This window comes from Prunus avium, chromosome 4 (assembly GCF_965620075.1).
Source record: "Prunus avium chromosome 4, drPruAviu1.hap1.1, whole genome shotgun sequence".
NCBI classification, from domain to species: Eukaryota; Viridiplantae; Streptophyta; class Magnoliopsida; order Rosales; family Rosaceae; genus Prunus; species Prunus avium.
Window position 1 is genome coordinate 21,927,882 of NC_142287.1, and position 19,429 is coordinate 21,947,310.

General features: G+C 37.3%; 3 protein-coding genes and 1 pseudogene across 4 annotated transcripts; 2 read left to right on the plus strand and 2 right to left on the minus strand.

Moving 5' to 3' along the window:
• Positions 1 to 519: 519 nt before the first annotated feature.
• LOC110758145 (uncharacterized) lies at positions 520 to 2,379 on the minus strand. The gene has a single exon (XM_021959948.2). The coding sequence runs from the start codon at positions 2,377 to 2,379 to the stop codon at positions 520 to 522; it is 1,860 nt and encodes a 619-aa protein (XP_021815640.2).
• A 6,411-nt stretch (positions 2,380 to 8,790) lies between these two features.
• Positions 8,791 to 10,612, minus strand: LOC110758144 (uncharacterized; annotated as a pseudogene).
• A 1,640-nt stretch (positions 10,613 to 12,252) lies between these two features.
• On the plus strand, positions 12,253 to 14,700 carry LOC110758134 (uncharacterized). Its single transcript, XM_021959928.2, has one exon. The coding sequence runs from the start codon at positions 12,306 to 12,308 to the stop codon at positions 14,448 to 14,450; it is 2,145 nt and encodes a 714-aa protein (XP_021815620.1). The 5' UTR covers positions 12,253 to 12,305; the 3' UTR covers positions 14,451 to 14,700.
• A 572-nt stretch (positions 14,701 to 15,272) lies between these two features.
• On the plus strand, positions 15,273 to 19,072 carry LOC110758143 (Protein kinase superfamily protein). 2 transcript variants are annotated; one of them, XR_015835239.1, is made up of 6 exons: positions 15,273 to 15,663; positions 16,376 to 16,557; positions 16,645 to 16,834; positions 17,106 to 17,497; positions 17,718 to 18,332; positions 18,767 to 19,072. XR_015835239.1 is itself a non-coding variant. In XM_088252065.1 (5 exons), the coding sequence occupies exons 1-5, from the start codon at positions 15,537 to 15,539 to the stop codon at positions 18,012 to 18,014; spliced, it is 1,188 nt and encodes a 395-aa protein (XP_088108191.1). In that variant the 5' UTR covers positions 15,273 to 15,536; the 3' UTR covers positions 18,015 to 18,421. The 2 variants fall into 2 exon arrangements, 1 of the variants encoding a protein (XP_088108191.1); XM_088252065.1 differs by lacking the exon at positions 18,767 to 19,072 and having other exon boundaries at positions 17,718 to 18,421.
• The last annotated feature ends 357 nt before the right edge of the window (positions 19,073 to 19,429 follow it).

The following is a 19,429-nucleotide window of genomic DNA, read 5'->3' on the forward strand; positions in this document are numbered from 1 at the left end:
AAGCAAATAAGATTCCGTTGTCAACTAGCAAATACCGATCGATATAGGAAGAAAACGGTAAAAAAAAATATGAAATGCAATTAACACTGATTTTATACATAAGTAGAAGTTTAATGACTTTGTGTGTGTCAAAATACTTCACAAGGTTTCATCATTTGTGAGTTTTCTTCTGTCAGTTTCCTAGCTTCTTTGAGCATAAATAGCACTGCTTAGAAGAAAAATCTTCTAACTAGAAGTGAACATTAACCTAAAATTGCTTGTCCGTTAACATGCGATCAGTTGTTCACTATTCAGAATGTTGAGATTTTTCATTCTACTGAAACAGTTAATCAAGTTTGTATGTTCAACCTTCTCATTCAGCGAACAAACAAAGAGAATCCAGATTCAGACAAGTGAGCAAACAAAAATCAAGTCAAATGTAGCATCTATCGCAAAAGCCATTACATGGATGAAAATTTTTACTGCCATTACAAATTTTGCAAATATAAGTAATGAAGGAAGAAAAAAGAATGTACCAACTCAAAGGAGGTCTTCTTTCATAAGCTTTTCCTGAACCTTGTTCCCCAATCTATGTGCCTTTAACTCGTCAATCATAGTTCGGAGCCTTTCAAATCTAGCTCCAAGCTCCAGCTGACGTTTCTGAAATAAAGAATTACTGCTAGCACATTCATTGCCGATGAGGTTTACAATGTTCTCATCTGACTTCATGGTATTAGCATAGCTTTTTTGTGCAATTGGAGATGCAAAATGTTGAGCTTGACTTGATAATTTCTCACCATCACTGCATTGTATAATCCCCAAGTTCTCATGCTTCTTGCGAAATTTCAAAAGCTGTGATACAGTTAGTTCATCCTCATCAATAGGATCTCCAGCTTCCATTCTTTTACGTTTGGGAGGAAAACCAGGAGGTTCAGAGGGGTGGTTAGCCCTCGAAAGCAAACATTTCGAATTCTTTGTTCCCGTTTTTTGTGGCACAGCAGCTTCCCTTGCATCTTCAAGACCTGACACTGATTGCTTCCACCACTTCAAGTACTTTGTGGTAACATTAGCCTCCACAAGCCTAGATGGAAGATACAATTTTACGTTCTTGATTTCCTTGTTGTAGTCCCAGGCTGTATCCGAATTGTGGTTAGCTCGAGTAACAGAACATGGAAGGTCTTGATCATATCCAAATTGCATAGCGACCCGGTGTGGAAGGTAATGCTCTATAGTATAGAGTCCAACTAGCTCACTGGCCCTCAAGCATCTCACTAATGAGAGCAATTCATCATCCAAATCAGGTCCAATCAAAACCCACTTTTCCTCTTGTGGATAGTATTTAGGGATATGCCAGTTATCAGTGACCAAGGCATAAGGGCGCCACAGGAAATTTTCTCTGGCTGAGTCTAAAACCCTTCTTAAGTTTTCAACTCTCACACCCTTCACTTTATCCCATCTAGCCATTCTTGGCTCATAAGAGTTTATAGGATTTGGGTTTTCTGGCTTAAGTTCTGAGAATCTTTCCCATGCCCAAACCTGAACTAAATGAAATGGTGACTTCAGCTTCAGGGTGAAATCTAATTCCTTTGAGCCTACAATTGCCTTTTTCAACAAGCTCAAATCTTTATAAATGCTAGCAAGAACGGCCGGTGCAAGAGCGATTCGGGTCCCCCTAGCTAAATGGATTGCAACAGAGAAAACAGAATTCTGTATTGAATTACGAGAACCAACAAGGACAAACCTCGACAACCAAAAGGCAAGAAACGCTTCGTGCTCGAATTCATTCCCACTGTTCATGAACTTCTTCACCCACAAGTTTGTGGTAACCTCTCTAGTCCCACTGTTGTAAATTTCTTTTTGCCCCTCAATGAATTTCTCTTCGACTTCTTTCATTTGTTTGCTCTGAAGAGGGCTTAAAACAGAGTCCCCCAAAGCCGAGAAACCTCCCAAAACCATAACATCCTCCAATGTGATGGTTGCTTCACCCCATGGAAAAATGAAAGTATTGGTCTCAGAACACCACTTCTCAGCAAACCCAATAACCAAGTTGGCTACTTTTCTTATTTCGTATGTTGAACTAATGATGGCTTCTTGTATACCAGCCTCCTTCCATTTTTTATGATGCACAGAAGCCATTTGATCAACCCAAGTTTTCCATTTTTTTTGGCTGGCGCTGGATCGCCATCCATAGTACTCAACCTTCAAATGCCATGTCTTACGTTTAAAATGGGTTGGGAGGGAGGAGGAAAAGCAACGAGGGAGCTCAAAGGGAGGTTCATCAATGGAAGATGACCAGGTGGGTTTTAGAAAGTAGGCTTTTTCACGAAATGGGTTTTCTCCCGTACGTGAAATCATGTACTCTTCTCTCTCTTCAACCATGGTCTCCGGTGGACTCTCCATCACCAAAGCTCAAGACTTTTCTCGTTTTTTTTTTGTCTGAATCAAAGCTCAGTATTAAACAGAAAAGAACAAATTGGGTTTTGAAAATTCGTTCCATTTCCATTTAACTTCTTTATTGAGAAATATGAAAAGTGGTTGGTTTGACGGGTCCAGTTTCCATTGATGGAATCAAACTGAGAAAGGCGGGAGGCTATTTTGTCTGCTCTGGAAGACTGAAACAATGATATGACGCCTCCTGTCACGTAAATGAAGGTTCAATCATAATCGTCCACCGTTTAGCAGACTTCCGGCTTCTGCACAAGGGAAAGGAACACTGAAACGCGGCTTCCCCCACCATTTAAATAGAAGAAAAACTTAGTTACAACGGATATTTTTGTTATCCCGGCCAATACTGTTGTGCCATGTGGAAGTGTTATAACGCATGTCATAGTGTTATTAGCCGAGATAGCAAAATAGTGATATTTCCATTTCATAGAAGTCTTTCTCTTCAAAGAGAAAATGCTTGGTTACTTTTTTACAAGTAAAAATATTAAATGCTTGAATTGATGGCTGTCTTGAACTATTTGATTGTTGCTATCCCCTTGCATTATTACTTCTAACGAAAATAAAAAAATAAAAATATTGCATTATTGCTCCGGAAGAAAAATGAAATAAAATTTTATAGTTATTTTAGGAGCCATCATTAGTAACTTTCTGAATAGTTATTTGATAGTTATTTGTATTCTATAATCACTTCCCAGAGAGAGTGGCAATGCTACACTTTTTTTTTCCCAACTAAATTGACATTATCACTTTTATTTTTTTTGGAGAAAGAGAATTCATTTATAAAACCAAAGGTGTATAAAGAGTCACACGATACAGTGATCTAGTTAAAACCTTTCTAAGACAACCTCATGGGACAAACCCTAAGAAAGGAAAAAGTATCACACATGTCATGGTCTTGTTATCACATTGAATTCTACAACTTGGGATTCTAATGAAAAAATCTATAAGAGCATTCACAATGAGCTCTCTAAACCACCTCTTTAGTTAAAATTTAGAGAGGAATGAAAAAAACTCACCTCCAATCATGCTCCCTATCCAGCTCCTAAAATAAGGAGACCTTTATGAGCTCCTAAATCTGAGGAGAGAGAAAGGACTTCTAGTGACTCTCTATAATTAAATGCTACTATATTTTATTAATATATATTTTTTCCAATTCTTTTCACTGTATACATTTAGCAGCACACAAACACCCTAAAACCCTAAACCATAGAATTGTTTTTGTAGTTTATTATTTGGGAATATTCAGTATTTGAATATGAACATTTTATTGCAAATCAAGAATTAAATTTAAAAAGAAGTAAAGTATTTATGACAATAAGAAGTAAAACATTTATGACTCTCCAAATTAGGGAGTATGGTTGGAGTTGAAATTTTTTAGAGAGCTCTTAAAATAGCTTTTTTGTGTTTTTAGCTAAATTTTAGCTAAGAAATAGGGAGCATGATTGTGGATGCTCTAATGAGGATTGCTAGCTATCTTCTCTAATATTCTAATATTGCATTTACTGTCTTGCCTTTCTCATTCAGTTTGTGTCACGTGTATTCCACTCACACATAAATATATGTATTTAATGTACAGTACTGATTTTTTGTTTGCAAATAGAACAAAGAGTTTCTTAATACATTAATGGCTTTTTATCACAAATGGTCTCTGAGGTTTGCGAAATTATCACATTTCGTCCCTAATGTTTTTTTGTGACACTAATGGTCCTTAAGGTTACCATCTACACATCAAAATGGTCCATACCGTTAGCTTCTGTCAAATTTTCTGTTAAATTGCTGACGTGGCATGTGTGTGGAGCCCACACATCCAATGATATAAAGCCACGTGGCTTTAAATAAAATAAATAAATAATTTAAATATTTTAAAACTTTGAATCCAAAAACAAAAAACAGGGGATGCAAGGAGGAAGGGAGAGGTAGAGGGAGAGAGAGAAAGAGAAGGAATGAAGAGGAGGGAGAGAGAGGCAAAAGGTGGGTCTGCTAGGAGGGAAAGGGTGCTAGCAGAGTGAGAGTTATTTTAGCAGGGAAGAAGGAGACTGTTTCCTTAAGTATCCAACAGGCAGCGAGGTTTCGAACCGAGCTCCTAAGAAGGGGTATTCTTTTAGTTCCTGTCATCTGGGATGAAGTTAGGGCACCTCAAATAGAGAAGAAAGGCTTCGGTGCACCTTCAAAGGTAGCTGCGGCTCTTCCTTCCATTAGGGTAAGTCGCAGAGTCTCCCATCTATAGTTTGCTTGCAAGCATCATCCTTCTAGAACTAGGTGAATTTCCTAAACAAGCTTCATATTTCAATAATTTACTTCATTCTTCACACAATCTAATGGCTCCATGGTAGGAAGAATTCGACAAACGAACTCAATCTATAACTGCAAAGTCAAAGTTAAAAGCTGAAATTCGGTTCGTGGCAGAGTGAGAGTGTAGGGTTTTTTTTTTTTTTTTTTTTTGGATTTAAAGTTTTAAAATATTTTTATTTTATTTAAAGCCACGTGGCTTTATATCATTGGATGTGTGGGCTCCACACACGTGCCACATCAGCAATTTAACAGAAAATTTGACGGAAGCTAACGGCAGGGACATTTTGATGTGTAGATGGTAACCTTAAGGACCATTTGTGTCATAAAAAAACGTTAGGGACGAAAGGTGATAATTTTGCAAACCTCATGGACCATTTGTGATAAAAAGCCTACATTAATACATAGGTTTATGTGGGAGTGGAATACACTTGACATAAACTCAATAGAGAAGGCAATAAGGGAAGAGTGCTGCTAAATGAACCCTAAAATTAACTGAGTACACCCTATGATCTAAGTGCACCCTAATATTTAAATTAAAATGTAAAATTAACTAAGTACACTCTATTTAACTACCAAAAATACCCATAGTACACCCTAATACACTCTATCTTGCCAAAAAAAAAAACCAACAACATTCATCGATCTCCCTATGATCCCTTTTTCTCCGTACTTTGATTCTCAAAATTTTTAACTGTACAATCTGGACAATATTGTTCTTTTTGATATATCCTAAATCTAACTAATGATACAAAAACGTTCTCATAATTTTTTATTTATTTAATGAATCCAATATTTAAAACCAAAAAACAACTCTGATTGCCTTCTCAGTCAGGGGTTGACAAGGTTAGGCTATCTGTAGTCTCTATCTTTTTTTCAATGAAATCTTTGATTCATGACCACCCAAAAAAAAAACAACTGATTGCCTTGCTTGCTGATATAAGCCCCAATATGATTCGTGTGGCTACTTTTGAGGAGGGAAATTGGAGAAAACAAGTTTTTACAAGGAGCTTCAAATATTTTAGGGAATTTTCTGAATTGAAAGATGAGAAAAATGAAAAAATTATAAGTTTGGAGAAGAAGAGTGATTGAAAGGAGAAGAGGCTCTGCTAGGCTTGGTTTTGAGAGATAAAAGAGTTCGGTTGTCCAAATGCTAAGATGGAGAAGAAGAGAAGTGTAGGGAAAAATATGTGGTGTCATGTTTTAGATGGTTTTTAAAAAGTGCTGCTAAACGAACCCTAAAATTAACTGAGTACACCTTATGATCTAAGTACACCCTAAAAATATGTGGTGTCATGTTTCACAATTCATATATATCCTTTTTAGTCATTTTATATTAGGGTAAATTAGTAATCCAATAAATTCTTTGATAGTAGGGTGTACTTAGTTAATTTTAGGGTTCGTTTAGCAGCACTCTAAGGGAATATAACTAGCATTCCTCATCTTTAATACTCCGATTTCTTTTCCAACCTATGTGACATTAATTTACACTACATTGTTGCATTGAAAATGTAGACCCCAATCTGGCATTATTAACCTTTTTTTTAATCCTGAGCAAAATAATTTTAATGGTGACACATTGGTTGGGATAAAAAGCTGAGAATATTAGCATTGTTTCCAATGCTAATATAGGTGGATATTAAGTATCTGCTTTTTTTCCTTCTCAACGTTCTAGTATATAATGGTTGTACATGATTCATAATTTCATGAGTCCCATATCGTCTGATAGATGAGCAATGCTATACTTTCCAAAAAAGATTTTCGCAACCAACAAGCATGACATCACGTTGGATTTTACAAAATGAGATGGGAGTGAAACATAAAGGATACTAGCAGTTCATCAATGTTCTGATTTGTAATTTGTAAAGCCATGTAGAATAAAATCATGGAGTGAACAGGTAGTGCAAATTTAATTTGATTTTTGGTGATTTTACGCAGGGTCCTCTGCAACTTCTGTTGCGAATGGTGTAACGGCACTGTGGCTAGCCCATCTTTGTTCTTGTAAGGCCATCTTCAGCCATAGGGCTAAATGTAGTCCATGGTTAAAAATTTAGCCCTCCACAATATTAAATTTTTAAAGAATAGTGCATGGCTAAATTTTTCCATCTCCAGCCATACATGGCTATATTTTAGGGTCCTTCATATTTTATTATTTTGAGAAAAACTATGGTACAACACTTATACATTCCACAACTATGTATTGTTTAATTTAATTAAACTGCTATTTAGAGACAATATTCCATTACTAAGAATTTTTTTTAACACTTGAAAATATTTAAAAAGGTAACCACATTTAAATATATATAAAAAAAGGATGGGTTTCAATGGTCTGACCTCCAACGGTCATGACTAGTAATTTTTTATAATTTTTTTATGAATTGAAAACATTTAAAAAGGTGACCACATTTAAAAAAATAAATAAAAAAAAGGTTAGGTTTCAATGGTCTAACCTCCAACGGCCATGACCAATAATTTTTATAAATTTTTCTTAAACAACACTAATTGAAAACATTTTAAAAAGCTTTTAATGTTGGCTGTTGTATATGTATTTGCACGAGATAATTCGTGTTCTTGTCCACACTCGATAATTTATTTTCTTCAAAAGCACATGCATGTAGCCCACAAAAAATTTGGCCTAGGTCAAAGTTGGGCTAAATGTGGCCTGATTGGAGGGCTAAAGGGCCAAATGTGACCCTCCAAATTGGCCAAAATTTTGTTTAGCCCATGGCCGGAGATGGATTTTGCATTATTTTAGGACTATATTTTACATTGGAAGTCTTTTCCACTCATTGTGATTCTTGGTTTTAAAGTTCCTCTCCTAACTAATGAATTGATTTTTTTTTTTTTCTTTTTTGAACTGCAAAAGCATTTGATAGAAACAGAGGTGCATAGTTTCAAACCACAAAACCATTGAAATTTGTAACTAGAAAAATCATAGTTCCATTCAGTTGTTTCGAGAACTGAAGTTTACAATAGTATCCAAGAGCTGGTGGAGAAATTACATCAATACTTCGATTAAGAAGCTTCGTGCCACGAAAATACCGAAAGACTAGAATTCCTGAAACCACTACCAAAAAATTCAACTCCACAAGTTCAAAAGATAGTTGAATAACAAAAGTGGACTCAAGAATTCTGTTTTCATGGTCATTAAAACAAAAACTATCACTTCTTTGGTTGACATAGCACATTGTTAGGTAGTATGTTCAGTAAGATCGTCACTACCAAATCTATTGGCCTATGTGCTACGTAGGTTCAAGGCTTTGATCAACAGGTTAAGTTGTTACCAAAAGATTCCAGCAGCATTATAAGCTATGCATAGAATATATACAAAAGACCAAGTTTCTGATATTTCAAGAGTTTGATTCTCGTCCTCCATTTTCCCTGCACCAGAAAAAGAAAAACCTGTAACTCGCGATTTGAAGAGGTTCATACCATATTTCAACAAGAACACAATGTAACTGTAATGTGGAAGCAAATAAGATTCCGTTCAACTTGACATGCCAACTAGCAAATACCGATATGGGATGAAAACAACTGGTAAAGAAATATGAAATGCAATTAACACTGATTTCATACATAAGTAGAAGCTTAATGATTTTGGGTGTGTCAAAATACTTCACAAGGTTTCATCATAAGTTACAAGACGGAGTTATAACATATATCATTTGTGAGTTTTCTTCTGTCAATTTCCAAGCTTCTTTGAGTATAAATAGCACTGCTTAGAAGAAAAATCTTCCAACTAGAAGTGAACATTAACCTAAAATTGCTTGTCCGATCAGTTGTTCACTATTCCGAATGTTGAGCTTTTTCATTCTACTGAAACAGTTAATCAATTTTGTACGTTCAACCTTCTCATTCAGCGAACAAACAAAGAGAATCCAGAAGCCAAATGTAGCATCTATCGCAGAAGCCATTAGATGGATGAAAAAATTTACTGCCATTACAAATTTTGCACATATAAGTAATGAAGGAAGAAAAAAGAATGTATTCATCACTGATGTTTAAGCAAAAACACAGTAATAAAAGCCAGGTTTCGGACATACCAACTCAAAGGAGGTCTTCTTTCATAACCTTTTCCTAAACCTTGTTCTCCAATCTATGTGCCTTTAACTCGTCAATCATAGTACGGAGCCTTTCAAATCTAGCTCCAAGCTCCAGCTGACGTTTCTGAAATAAAGAACTACTGCTAGCACATTCATCCCCCACGAGGTTTACAATGTTCCCATCTGACTGCATGGTTTTAACATAGCTTTTTTGTGCAATTGGAGATGCAAAATGTTGAGCTTGACTTGATAATTTCTCACTGTCACTACCTTGTATAATCCCAAAGTTCTCATGCTTCTTGCGAAATTTCAAAAGCTGTGTTACAGTTAGTTCATCCTCATCAATAGGATCTTCAGCTTCCATTCTTTTACGTTTGGGAGGAAAACCAGGAGGTACAGAAGGGTGGTTAGCCCTCGGTAGCAAACATTTCAAACTCTTTGTTCCCTTTTTTCGTGGCACAGCAGCTTCCCTTGCATCTTCAAGACCTGACAATGATTGCTTCCACCACTTCAAGTACTTTGTGGTAACATTAGCCTCCACAAGTCTAGATGGAAGATACAATTTTACATTCTTGATTTCCTTGTTGTAGTCCCAGGCTGTATCCGAATTGCGGTTAGCTCGAGTAACAGAACATGGAAGGTCTTGATCATATCCAAATTGCATAGCGACCCGGTGTGGAAGGTAATGCTCTTTAGTATAAAGTCCAACTAGCTCACTGGCCCTCAAGCATCTCACATATGAGAGCAATTCATCATCCAAATCAGGTCCAATCAAAACCCACATTTCCTCTTGTGGATAGTATTTAGGGATATGCCAGTTATCAGTGACCAAGGCATAAGGGCGCCACAGGAAATTCTCTGGCTGAGTCTAAAACCCTTCTTAAGTTTTCAACTCTCACACCCTTCACTTTATCCCATCTAGCCATTCTTGGCTCAGAAGAGTTTATAGGATTTGGGTTTTCTGGCTTAAGTTCTGAGAATCTTTCCCATGCCCAAACCTGAACTAAATGAAATGGTGACTTCAGCTTCAGGGTGAAATCTAATTCCTTTGAGCCTACAATTGCCTTTTTCAACAAGCTCAAATCTTTATAAATGCTAGCAAGAACAGCCGGCGCAAGCGCGATTCGGGTCCCCTTAGCTAAATGGATTGCAACAGAGAAAACAGAATTCTGTATTGAATTACGAGAACCAACAAGAACATACCTCGACAACCAAAAGGCAAGAAATGCTTCGTGCTCGAATTCATTCCCACTGTTCATGAACTTCTTCACCCACAAGTTTGTGGTAACCTCTCTAGTCCCACTGCTGTAAATTTCTTTTTGCCCCTCAATGAGTTTCTCTTCGACTTCTTTCATTTGTTTGCCCTGAAGAGGGCTTAAAACAGAGGCCCCCAAAGCCGAGAAACCTCCCAAAACCATAACATCCTCCAATGTGATGGTTGCTTCACCCCATGGAAAAATGAAAGTATTGGTCTCCGAACACCATTTCTCCGCAAACCCATCACCCAAGTTGGCTACTTTTCTTATTTCGTATGTTGAACTAATGATGGCTTCATATATACCAGCCTCCTTCCATTTTTCATGATGCACAGGTGCCATTTGATCAACCCAAGTTTTCCATTTTTCTTGGCTAGATCGCCATCCATAGAACTCAACATTCAAATGCCATGACTTTGGTTTAAAATGGGTTGGGAGGGAGGAGGAAAAGCAACGAGGGAGCTCAAAGGGAGGTTCATCAATGGAAGATGGCAAGGTGGGTTTTAGAAAGTAGGCTTTTTTACGAAATGGGTTTCCTCCCGTAGGTGAAACCATGTGCTCTTCTCTCTCTTCAACCATCGTCTCCGGTGGACTCTCCATCACCAAAGCTCAAGATTTTTCTCTCTGTTTTTTGGTCTGAATCAAATATCGTTATTAAACAGAAAAGAACAAATTGGGTTTTGAAAAGTGGTTGGTTTGACGGTTCCGATTTCCATTGATGGAATCAAACTGAGCTATTTTGTCTGCTCTGAAAGACTGAAACAATGATATGACGCCTACTCTATTCTGCTGCGCTGTCACGTAAATGAAGGTTCAATCATAATCGTCCACCGTTTAGCGTCCTTCCGGCTTCTGCACAAAGGAAAGGAACACTGAAACGCGCGGCTTCCTCCACCATTCAAATGGGAGATAAACTTAGTTACAACAGATGTTTTGCTATCTCGGCCAATACTGTTGTGGCACGTGGAAGTGTTGTCACGCGTGTCACAGCATTATTAGCCGAAATAGCAAAATAGTATTATTCTCACTTAATGAAGAGATATTCTCATTTCATGAAATTCTTTCTCTTCAAAAAGATCATGCGGGTTACTTGTTTACAAAGTAAAAATATTAAATGCTTGAATTGATGGCTGTCTTGAAGAAAACAAAAAGTATAATGACAATTTAATTGTTGTTAATTGCATTATTGCTCTGGAAAATGAAATGAATAAAATTTGATAGTTATTTTACGAGTCATCATGAGTAACTTTCTGAATCCCGGCCAATTTAACATTATCACATTGAATTCTACAATATATTTGGTTTTTCAATGAGAAAATCTATAATAAAGATTTAATGTCATTCAGTTTATGTCACATGTATTTCACTCACACATAAATCTATATATAACTTACAATATAATTTTTCGTTTGCAAAGAGAACAAAGAGTTTCTTAATAAATTAATACATAGATTTATATGTGAATGGAATACACTTGACATAAACTCAATAAAGAAGGCGATAAAGGAATGTATCTAGCATTCCCTCATCTTTAATACTCCGATTTCTTTTCCAACCTTTGCGACATTAATTTACACTACACTGTTGCATTGAAAATGTAGAGCCCAATTTTAATAGTGCCAGATTGGTTGGGATACATAGCTAAGAACAATGCTTATATAGGTGGATATTATCTACTGTTTTTTTCTTCTCAACTTTCTAGTATATAATAGAGTGTACGTGTGATAGATGAGCAATGTTATACTTTCCAAATATTTTTTTCGCAACCAAGAAGTATGACATCACGTTGGATTTTACAAAATGAGATGGGAGTGAATAGAAATAAGTGGGAGGTTAATAACGTATGGATCGTGGCAGAGTGCGTTGAGAAAGTTTGGGTTTTATGAGAAATTGGTGCAACCACGAAGTCTTCTCTCTCTTGAAGCTCAAGATTAAACACAGAGAGAGGGAGAAAAAAAGGAGTGAGAATTGTTTCGTGCTTTTGTGTGATGGGTTTGAAACATCTTTATGTGAACTTGTTAAAATGCTTTTACATTTTTTTTTTTTTTAATGTTAACCTGTATGTACATTTATGTGTCACGCCGGCAATGGCTGGCTAGCCAGTAGAGTTGTGATGAGTGAACGTGTGTTACAATCCCCAAGCTTTCTTTTTGTTTTTGGATTTGAACGAGGAGGACGACACGATTGGCTAAAACTTTTTATTTCATTTTTATTTAAAATTTTATGTCATCTCTGTTTAAAAGCCCTTTTCGTCTTCTTCTTCTTCTTCTTCTTCATCTTTTTCAGCCTAGAAATGGCAGAGGGAGCAGAAGTGTCTCACTGCATATATGAAGAGAGAGAGGAGAATATGGTGTCTCCAAAAGATGAGAAACAAAGGAGAGTTGCAAGATTCCTCAAGCCATGTGCCCTGAGTTTCAACAAAGCAGTGGCACCTCCAAGCACCCCATTGTTGTGTGAAGTCTTGGATCACAATCTTCAGCAATGGCCCTCTAGGGTTCTCTTCAAAGGCTGGAAGATGCCGCAGGCAAAATGGGATGAATGGGTTAACAGGCTTGCAGGTGAGTACTGTTCTATTTGGAACCAGGCAGGGATTTGCGATGCTATTTTGAGTTCTAGATATGAGATTAGGTGTACCAACAAGAATATCCTACTTGGGTTAGTGGAGTTTTGGTCTTCAGAGACCAACACCTTTGTTTTCCCTTGGGGGGAAGCAACTTTTACCCTTGAAGATATGATGGTTCTTGGTGGATTTTCAGTCCTTGGGAGGCCTGTGACAAAGCCTGTTAATGGGTTGTTGGTGGAAATTGTGGAGGAGATGGAGAAGAAGAGAGTAGAGATTTCGAGGACCAAGGCGAAAAAAGCCTGCCAATTTGTTTGGATCAAGCATTTCATGGAGCTGCAAAATGAGTACAAGTATGAACATGTAGCATTTCTGTCATTGTGGTTGTCAAGGTTTGTTTTTCCTTCTCTTCCTGAAGCTTGCATAGGGAGGCATGTTTTTCCCATTGCAGCACAGTTGTCACAGGGGACGAGGCTTGCTCTTGCCCCTGCTGTCCTTTCTGGTCTTTACAAAGACCTAAGCTTGTTGAAGAAACAATCACTTTCTTGTAGGGAGGAGATTTCAGTTCCTGGTCCATTTCAGCTTTTGCAGTTATGGGCTTTCGAGAGGTTTCAACCTCTATTAAAGAGTACCCCAAATGCTCTGAAACCGGGGGAGCCTCGGGCTGCCCGGTGGCACAGATTATCTTCTCGAGCAATTAGTCTTCCTCTTGTAAGAACTGTTCTTAAGTTGCAAGAGAATTTTCAATGGCGTCCTTATGCTGCTGATTTGATCAATTGGAGCTATTCATCGTACTATACAAAGAACAAACCGTCTTTTTTTCATAGTGCCAAGCACTCAGATGAGAATTTACGATCTTATATTAGATGCTTGTGCACTTCTGAGTTGGTTGGAGTAGAGCATTGTAAAGAGAAGTATTTTCCAAACCGCGTGGCAATGCAATTTGGAATGGATCAAGACCTTCCTGGTGAATTTTCAAAACTGTATTTTGCCCCAGGTACCAATGTTGGTTTCTTTGTCCCTCCAAGGTCCTTTGAGCCGGGTGTATCGGCTAGGTACTTGCATTGGTGGAAAATATACAAGTCTGCTCGCGCAGATACAATCAAGAAAGATGTCCAAGTGACAATACAGAAGATTGAAAAGTATAATGCCTCCATAGCGGAGAGGAATGTTCCGGTGCATAAGGCATCACCACAAACTTTGGAGAGGTCTAAACCTGAAGAGAGCCGCTCCTATGTGATTCCTGAGGTCCCTGGAAAATCCAATAATACCGTACAGCAAAAGGCCTCAGCTACTCCTGAATTTCCTAAGCAGGTTAAGAAAGAGTCAGCCCTTGATTATAGGAATGATGATCACATTCCACTTTCAGAACGTTTGAGACATCTTGGAAACAAACCAGCTTGTTTGCATAAGGCTTCCACTACCAGCCGACCAACAAAATTTGTTTCTTCAACCTCACCTGTTCAGGATAAGAATGGGAAGAAACGGAAGTTGGCCACAACAACTGAAGGGCCTGCTAAGAAAATAAATGCTGGTGATTTTGCTAAAAATCTGGTGAAGATTGCTAAGAAAGGGAGGAAGGGTAGTGATAATAAGGCAAGTGTAGAAGTTAGTGTACCTTTCAGGATGGAGCACAAGCATAAAATGGAAGCTAAAGTATCAGGAAAAGATGCTGCAAGAAAAGGGAAGAAAGCAATGGCTAAAGGGTCTCTCAATAACCCAATGGGGGCTGATGACCCTAAAAGAATGCCTAAAGGGTTTCTCAAGAACCCTGTAGCGGTTGATGGCTGTATGGTGAATGCTACAAATCAAACTCAGGGAGTTGGATTACTAATGAGGGTTCAGAATATTGAGAAAATTTTGGGGGTAAAAACTTGAACGGAAACGAAATCCACAGGGCACAAGTATCATGCACATATGGACTTTTTGGTGGTTTGGTATCTGTTAACGTATGCATTTTGCTTTCTTAGTTGGTTCACTGTCTTTGGATGTACTTAGAGCCGTGATTTTGCCGTAATGGTCTTTTGTTAACCCATTTATAAACAATTCCTGTTCCGTATCAGTAGTTAAATCTGTTACAATCAATAGGAAAATCTAGGTGTTTATGTTTCTGCCTAGCTGAATAATATTGTGCATTGTGCAAATGTAAGTTTCTTTCTTGGCTGCAGATGGACAAAATGGAAATTACAACACAGAGAGAGAGAGAGAGAGAGAGAGAGAGAGAGAGAGAGAGAGAGAGAGAGAGAGAGAGAGAGGTTGTTTGAAATTACTATAGTTATCTCAAGTTTTGAGTAAATTATTAATAATTTTCATAGAATTAAACATAGCAGATTGCTCAGAAAATCCCATGGTCTAAATGTTAAAACATTGCTGTCAAAGCAATTAATTTACAGTGCCAGCAAAATTCTGGAAAGATATATATGTGGAGATGGTTGGAAATGCATGGACGGGTTTTTGCCAGTTAAAGGAAGGTTAACTTTTTGGTGATGGAAATAATAGCAGGTTGTATTTTTGGCCTGCCCTGGCATTAACGCAAATAGATGGGGAGATATTGGAAAAAGAAAGAGAAAATAACAAAACCATTTTATGATTGTTAAACAAAAACAAATAGCTGTCTGCCCCTCTTTATTTAGCAAAATTGACTAAGTCTGTTTTCGCTGTCCGAACTCGATGGTTTGGATAGAGGGATGAAGCAAAAGAAACAATGTGAGGGATCAAGCTCTTGTTCTTGAAGAACCAGAAACTAGCATTCTGGTTTTTCCAGAGCCAAGGGTGTTTGATAAGCTAAGCAGATTGATATCTCCGTTTTTTACAAGCAATTTCTCGACACATCTGCCCTTGTTCTTTCCTGAGTTGAAGCATATCAAACAATTTTGTAATTTCATGTTAGATTCCATGCAAGATTTGGATGACAATTTGAAGGTGGCTGTGATCGGATTGAAGTTGTAGCCAGAGGGAAGGAAAATGATGAGTTGCTTCCAATGTTGCATGTCAGAAGAGAAATCCGCCAGGAAGTCATTAAAGAAGAGCATCAAGGAATACCATGACACCAAAACTTTAGCTTCATTTGCTAACATCTCCTTCAAAACTGGTAAGTTCTTTTTTAACATTCTCGACTTAAATCTTCCACACAAAAAAAAAAAAAGTGGCTCCATTATAATAAATGACAAACAAACATAAACATAAACATGTGTATAATTATTCTCTATTAGGGTAAGGACCTTAGATGAGAACCTATTATTCAACCATTAAATTGGATATATTATAGGATGCTCTCTCCTTGGCGAGCATATGCGATGTGTTGCAGGGGATTGTGTGCAGATGAATTCATCTGTAATTGATTTATGTTGTCTTTTAACACTTTGGTCTGTTAATCATTTGTACACAATTAAGGGTTATAGTTTTATTAGCTAATAAAAAATATTTTAAAAAAAATCTTAAGTAGTTAAGTTGGAAGAGTTTTACGGCAAAATCGTAAAATTATTTGCCTTAAGTTTGATGGTGAATTTTCCCTTTGAAGACTAAGATTGGTTAAAGCATACAAAATCAACCTTTGGTACTTCTTGTTACCTTGTCATATACGTATCATCACACGTATTACCACTGATGGTAAAATGATCCCTTTTATTAAATTTGATGATGATTTTACTGAAAATGTTCTAATTTGTGATCACAAATTGTGACATCTTCTGAAAGTAAGTTGGCTGAAAATCCTGATTAGTATACTAGTAACAAGTAGCTAGCCTATACGAAACAGCTAGTTCAAACTGTTGGCCTCTTAAGTTTCAGAATTTAACATGCAGATAGCAGCAGGAGGAAGTACATAGCTGAAGAGATAGCAAAGGTTGGCAAAGGAAATATTTCTGCTCAGATTTTTACTTTCCGGGAACTAAGCGTTGCAACTAAAAACTTCCATCCAGACAATTTGCTAGGCGAAGGGGGTTTTGGGAGAGTTTACGAAGGGAAACTTGAAGACACAGACCGAGTATAATTTCCATCCATCTCTTAATTTGATCTCTCCATATATACACTGATTAAGTTGGAGCATAATCCATCTTGTTCACTTGTTCAGGTTGTTGCTGTTAAGCAACTAGACAGGAATGGGTTCCAAGGAAATAGAGAATTTCTTGTAGAAGTTTTGATATTGAGTCTTCTTCACCATCCCCACCTTGTCAATTTGGTTGGATATTGCGCCGATGGTGATCAGAGGATTTTGGTGTACGAGTACATGGCGAATGGGTCCCTAGAGGACCATCTTCTTGGTATGCACCAATTTAATTCATTGCATTTGCATCTGCATCAGAAAATGACTACTCTATTCTCAATCTGTCTGAGATCTTTCCTTTCTGAGCGCTTATTTGAGTGACAAGTTTAAATTTAGTTCCTAATTTGGTTTTGCACTTCAGTTAGTGTAAAACTTTTTTTTTTTTTTTTTCCAATCCAAGATCATTCTGAGAGCTGCCTCTGTAAGTATATATTAGTAAGATTTCTTAATAATTGTGTTCTGATCACAATCAAAACTTCAATCCTCAGATTTACGTCCGGGAAAAAAGCCCTTGGATTGGGATACAAGGATGAAAATTGCAGCAGGGGCAGCAAAAGGACTTGAATACTTACATGAACAAGCCAACCCCCCTGTGATATACCGCGATTTCAAAGCTTCCAACATTTTATTGGATGAGAACTTCAGTCCAAAGCTCTCTGATTTTGGTCTGGCAAAGTTAGGCCCAACTGGGGATAAGACTCATGTATCCACCAGGGTGATGGGGACTTATGGCTACTGTGCACCTGAATATGCACTGACAGGGCAGTTGACAACAAAATCCGACATTTACAGCTTTGGAGTTGTGTTTTTGGAGATAATCACAGGAAGAAGAGTTATAGACAACAACAGACCAACGGAGGAGCAGAACTTAGTTACTTGGGTATGTTCAGAATCTTGTAATCTTCCAAAGTTCTGCAATATTTTTTGTTAGACTATCAACCCTAAACTTAGTTACTTGGGTATGTTCAGAATCTTGTAATCTTCCAAAGTTCTGCAATATTTTTTGTTAGACTATCAACCCTTCAATCCCACAAAGGTGTACAGTAAGTTTCATTTTCCTGCAATAAAGAATTGAAGACTATACTCATCTTCTTTTGCAGGCACAACCATTATTTAAAGACAGAAGGAAGTTTACATTAATGGCTGATCCATTGCTAGAAGACAAGTACCCTATGAAGGGTCTTTACCAAGCTCTTGCTGTTGCAGCAATGTGTCTCCAAGAGGAAGCTGCTACTAGACCTCTGATCAGTGACGTTGTAACGGCGCTAGAGTATTTAACCGTAGACAGCATTGCTGAAACTGGTGAAAATAATGGTGATGGAAATGTTGAGAGTACTGATGATGGTGCTTTTGAGGGTGAGGAGGGTACACAACCAGACAGTACAAGGAGCCTATGAGTGAATGTTTCATGAACTCTATATGATCATGTTGTCAGGACCAAAAAATGAAAGAAAAGTTTGATCATCTTGTAGCTAGCTAGGCTGCTCTGTAAAAACAAACCCCATGCCATTGCCATTGTTTTAAAAAAAAATCACTTCTTTTGTCCAGATTTGGTTGTAGCATGATGAAGTTTTGGTGATTTTCTTGATGAGAATGAGGGGCTATCACAAAAGAATTGGTTAAGGGTGAGGCACTTTAACCAAGCAGGCCCAAATGGCCCATAAAAAGAAGAGAAGAGAAGAAAAGAGAAGAGAAGAACAAACTCATCCTTGCAGGTAATAATTACAAGTGCCATAAAGAGCATTTCCAAATTGTCTGCTATTAATTTGTTGTATCAAATGCCAAAAATGTAGCTATGTCTATACTTCAATGATGCTCTATTTGTTTTGTTGTACTAAAATTTGACTTCAATATTAAAGGTTAGAATATGTATTAGGATCTTCAACCTAAAAAACTCAAAAGATAAATTACTATATTTCAAAAAATGACATGAAACATGACAGTGTCAACCATTTTTTACAAGTGTCAATTATGCCACGACTTATATTACACTAAATAAACGGAAGTTAATATAAGGAAAATACTTGCCTCCTTCTCTAGAAGTAGAAACTCCTATTTTCCTGCTAATCACAATTTGAATGTGTGCTGAGATTCTTCTTTTTGTGTTTTTGATGAATTCTTTTTGTATGTGTCAAACTTTGATTTGCAGGAAGTAGAAATGTCTCATTCCATGTAAGGAGGAAAGCAGTGTCCTTAATATAATAAGCGCAAACTAGTAATGACCAATTATGTCCTTTTTCGAATTCTTCTCGACTTCTCCAATATAATAACCGCCTCACATACATAGCATGTGTTAAATTACTAGTGCACATGTAAAATATATACCATTCTTTCTTAATATTTAGGTGTTTCCAGTCTAAAAGAAAAAAGGTTTGTCAAGTATTGTTGATCCAACTTTTGGAGATGCAGCACAGGCAGTTTGTCTCCACCAAAAAGACATTTTATTTTCGTTTTTTGGAATTTTATATATATAAATAATTAGGGGTCAATGGAGTATGGTACATTACATGCTGTATGCACGTGCAACACAGGTGGCAGAAACAACAGGATTGTTCTTTGCCGCTTGCTCACTTTACAAATTTGAATGATACGTTGCCCGCCAAAGCACAGTTGGGTAGGGGTAGGGGTAGGGTGGGCATTTAAACATAGGTGTGTGCTTGATGAATTTTGTTGTTGGAAACCCTTATCTTGTTTCCCTTTTGATTCTATTTCTCATGCTCCCAAAACTTCCCAAGACGCAACAAAAGAAAAAATTCATATGGAAATGAGCCCAAACCAAAGCGTTCTTTAGATTGGTTCTGTTTAATGTGAT

What these genes read in the sequence shown, in the direction of transcription:
- LOC110758145 (XM_021959948.2), bottom strand. Translation starts at nt 2,379, where the DNA reads ATGGAGAGTCCACCGGAGACCATGGTTGAAGAGAGAGAAGAGTACATG.
- LOC110758134 (XM_021959928.2), top strand. Translation starts at nt 12,306, where the DNA reads ATGGCAGAGGGAGCAGAAGTGTCTCACTGCATATATGAAGAGAGAGAG.
- LOC110758143 (XM_088252065.1), top strand. Translation starts at nt 15,537, where the DNA reads ATGATGAGTTGCTTCCAATGTTGCATGTCAGAAGAGAAATCCGCCAGG. An exon ending in CCTAGAGGACCATCTTCTTG is followed by an intron (nt 16,835 to 17,105) that starts GTATGCACCAAT and finishes TTCAATCCTCAG; the next exon opens with ATTTACGTCCGGGAAAAAAG. An exon ending in AGCAGAACTTAGTTACTTGG is followed by an intron (nt 17,498 to 17,717) that starts GTATGTTCAGAA and finishes CTTCTTTTGCAG; the next exon opens with GCACAACCATTATTTAAAGA.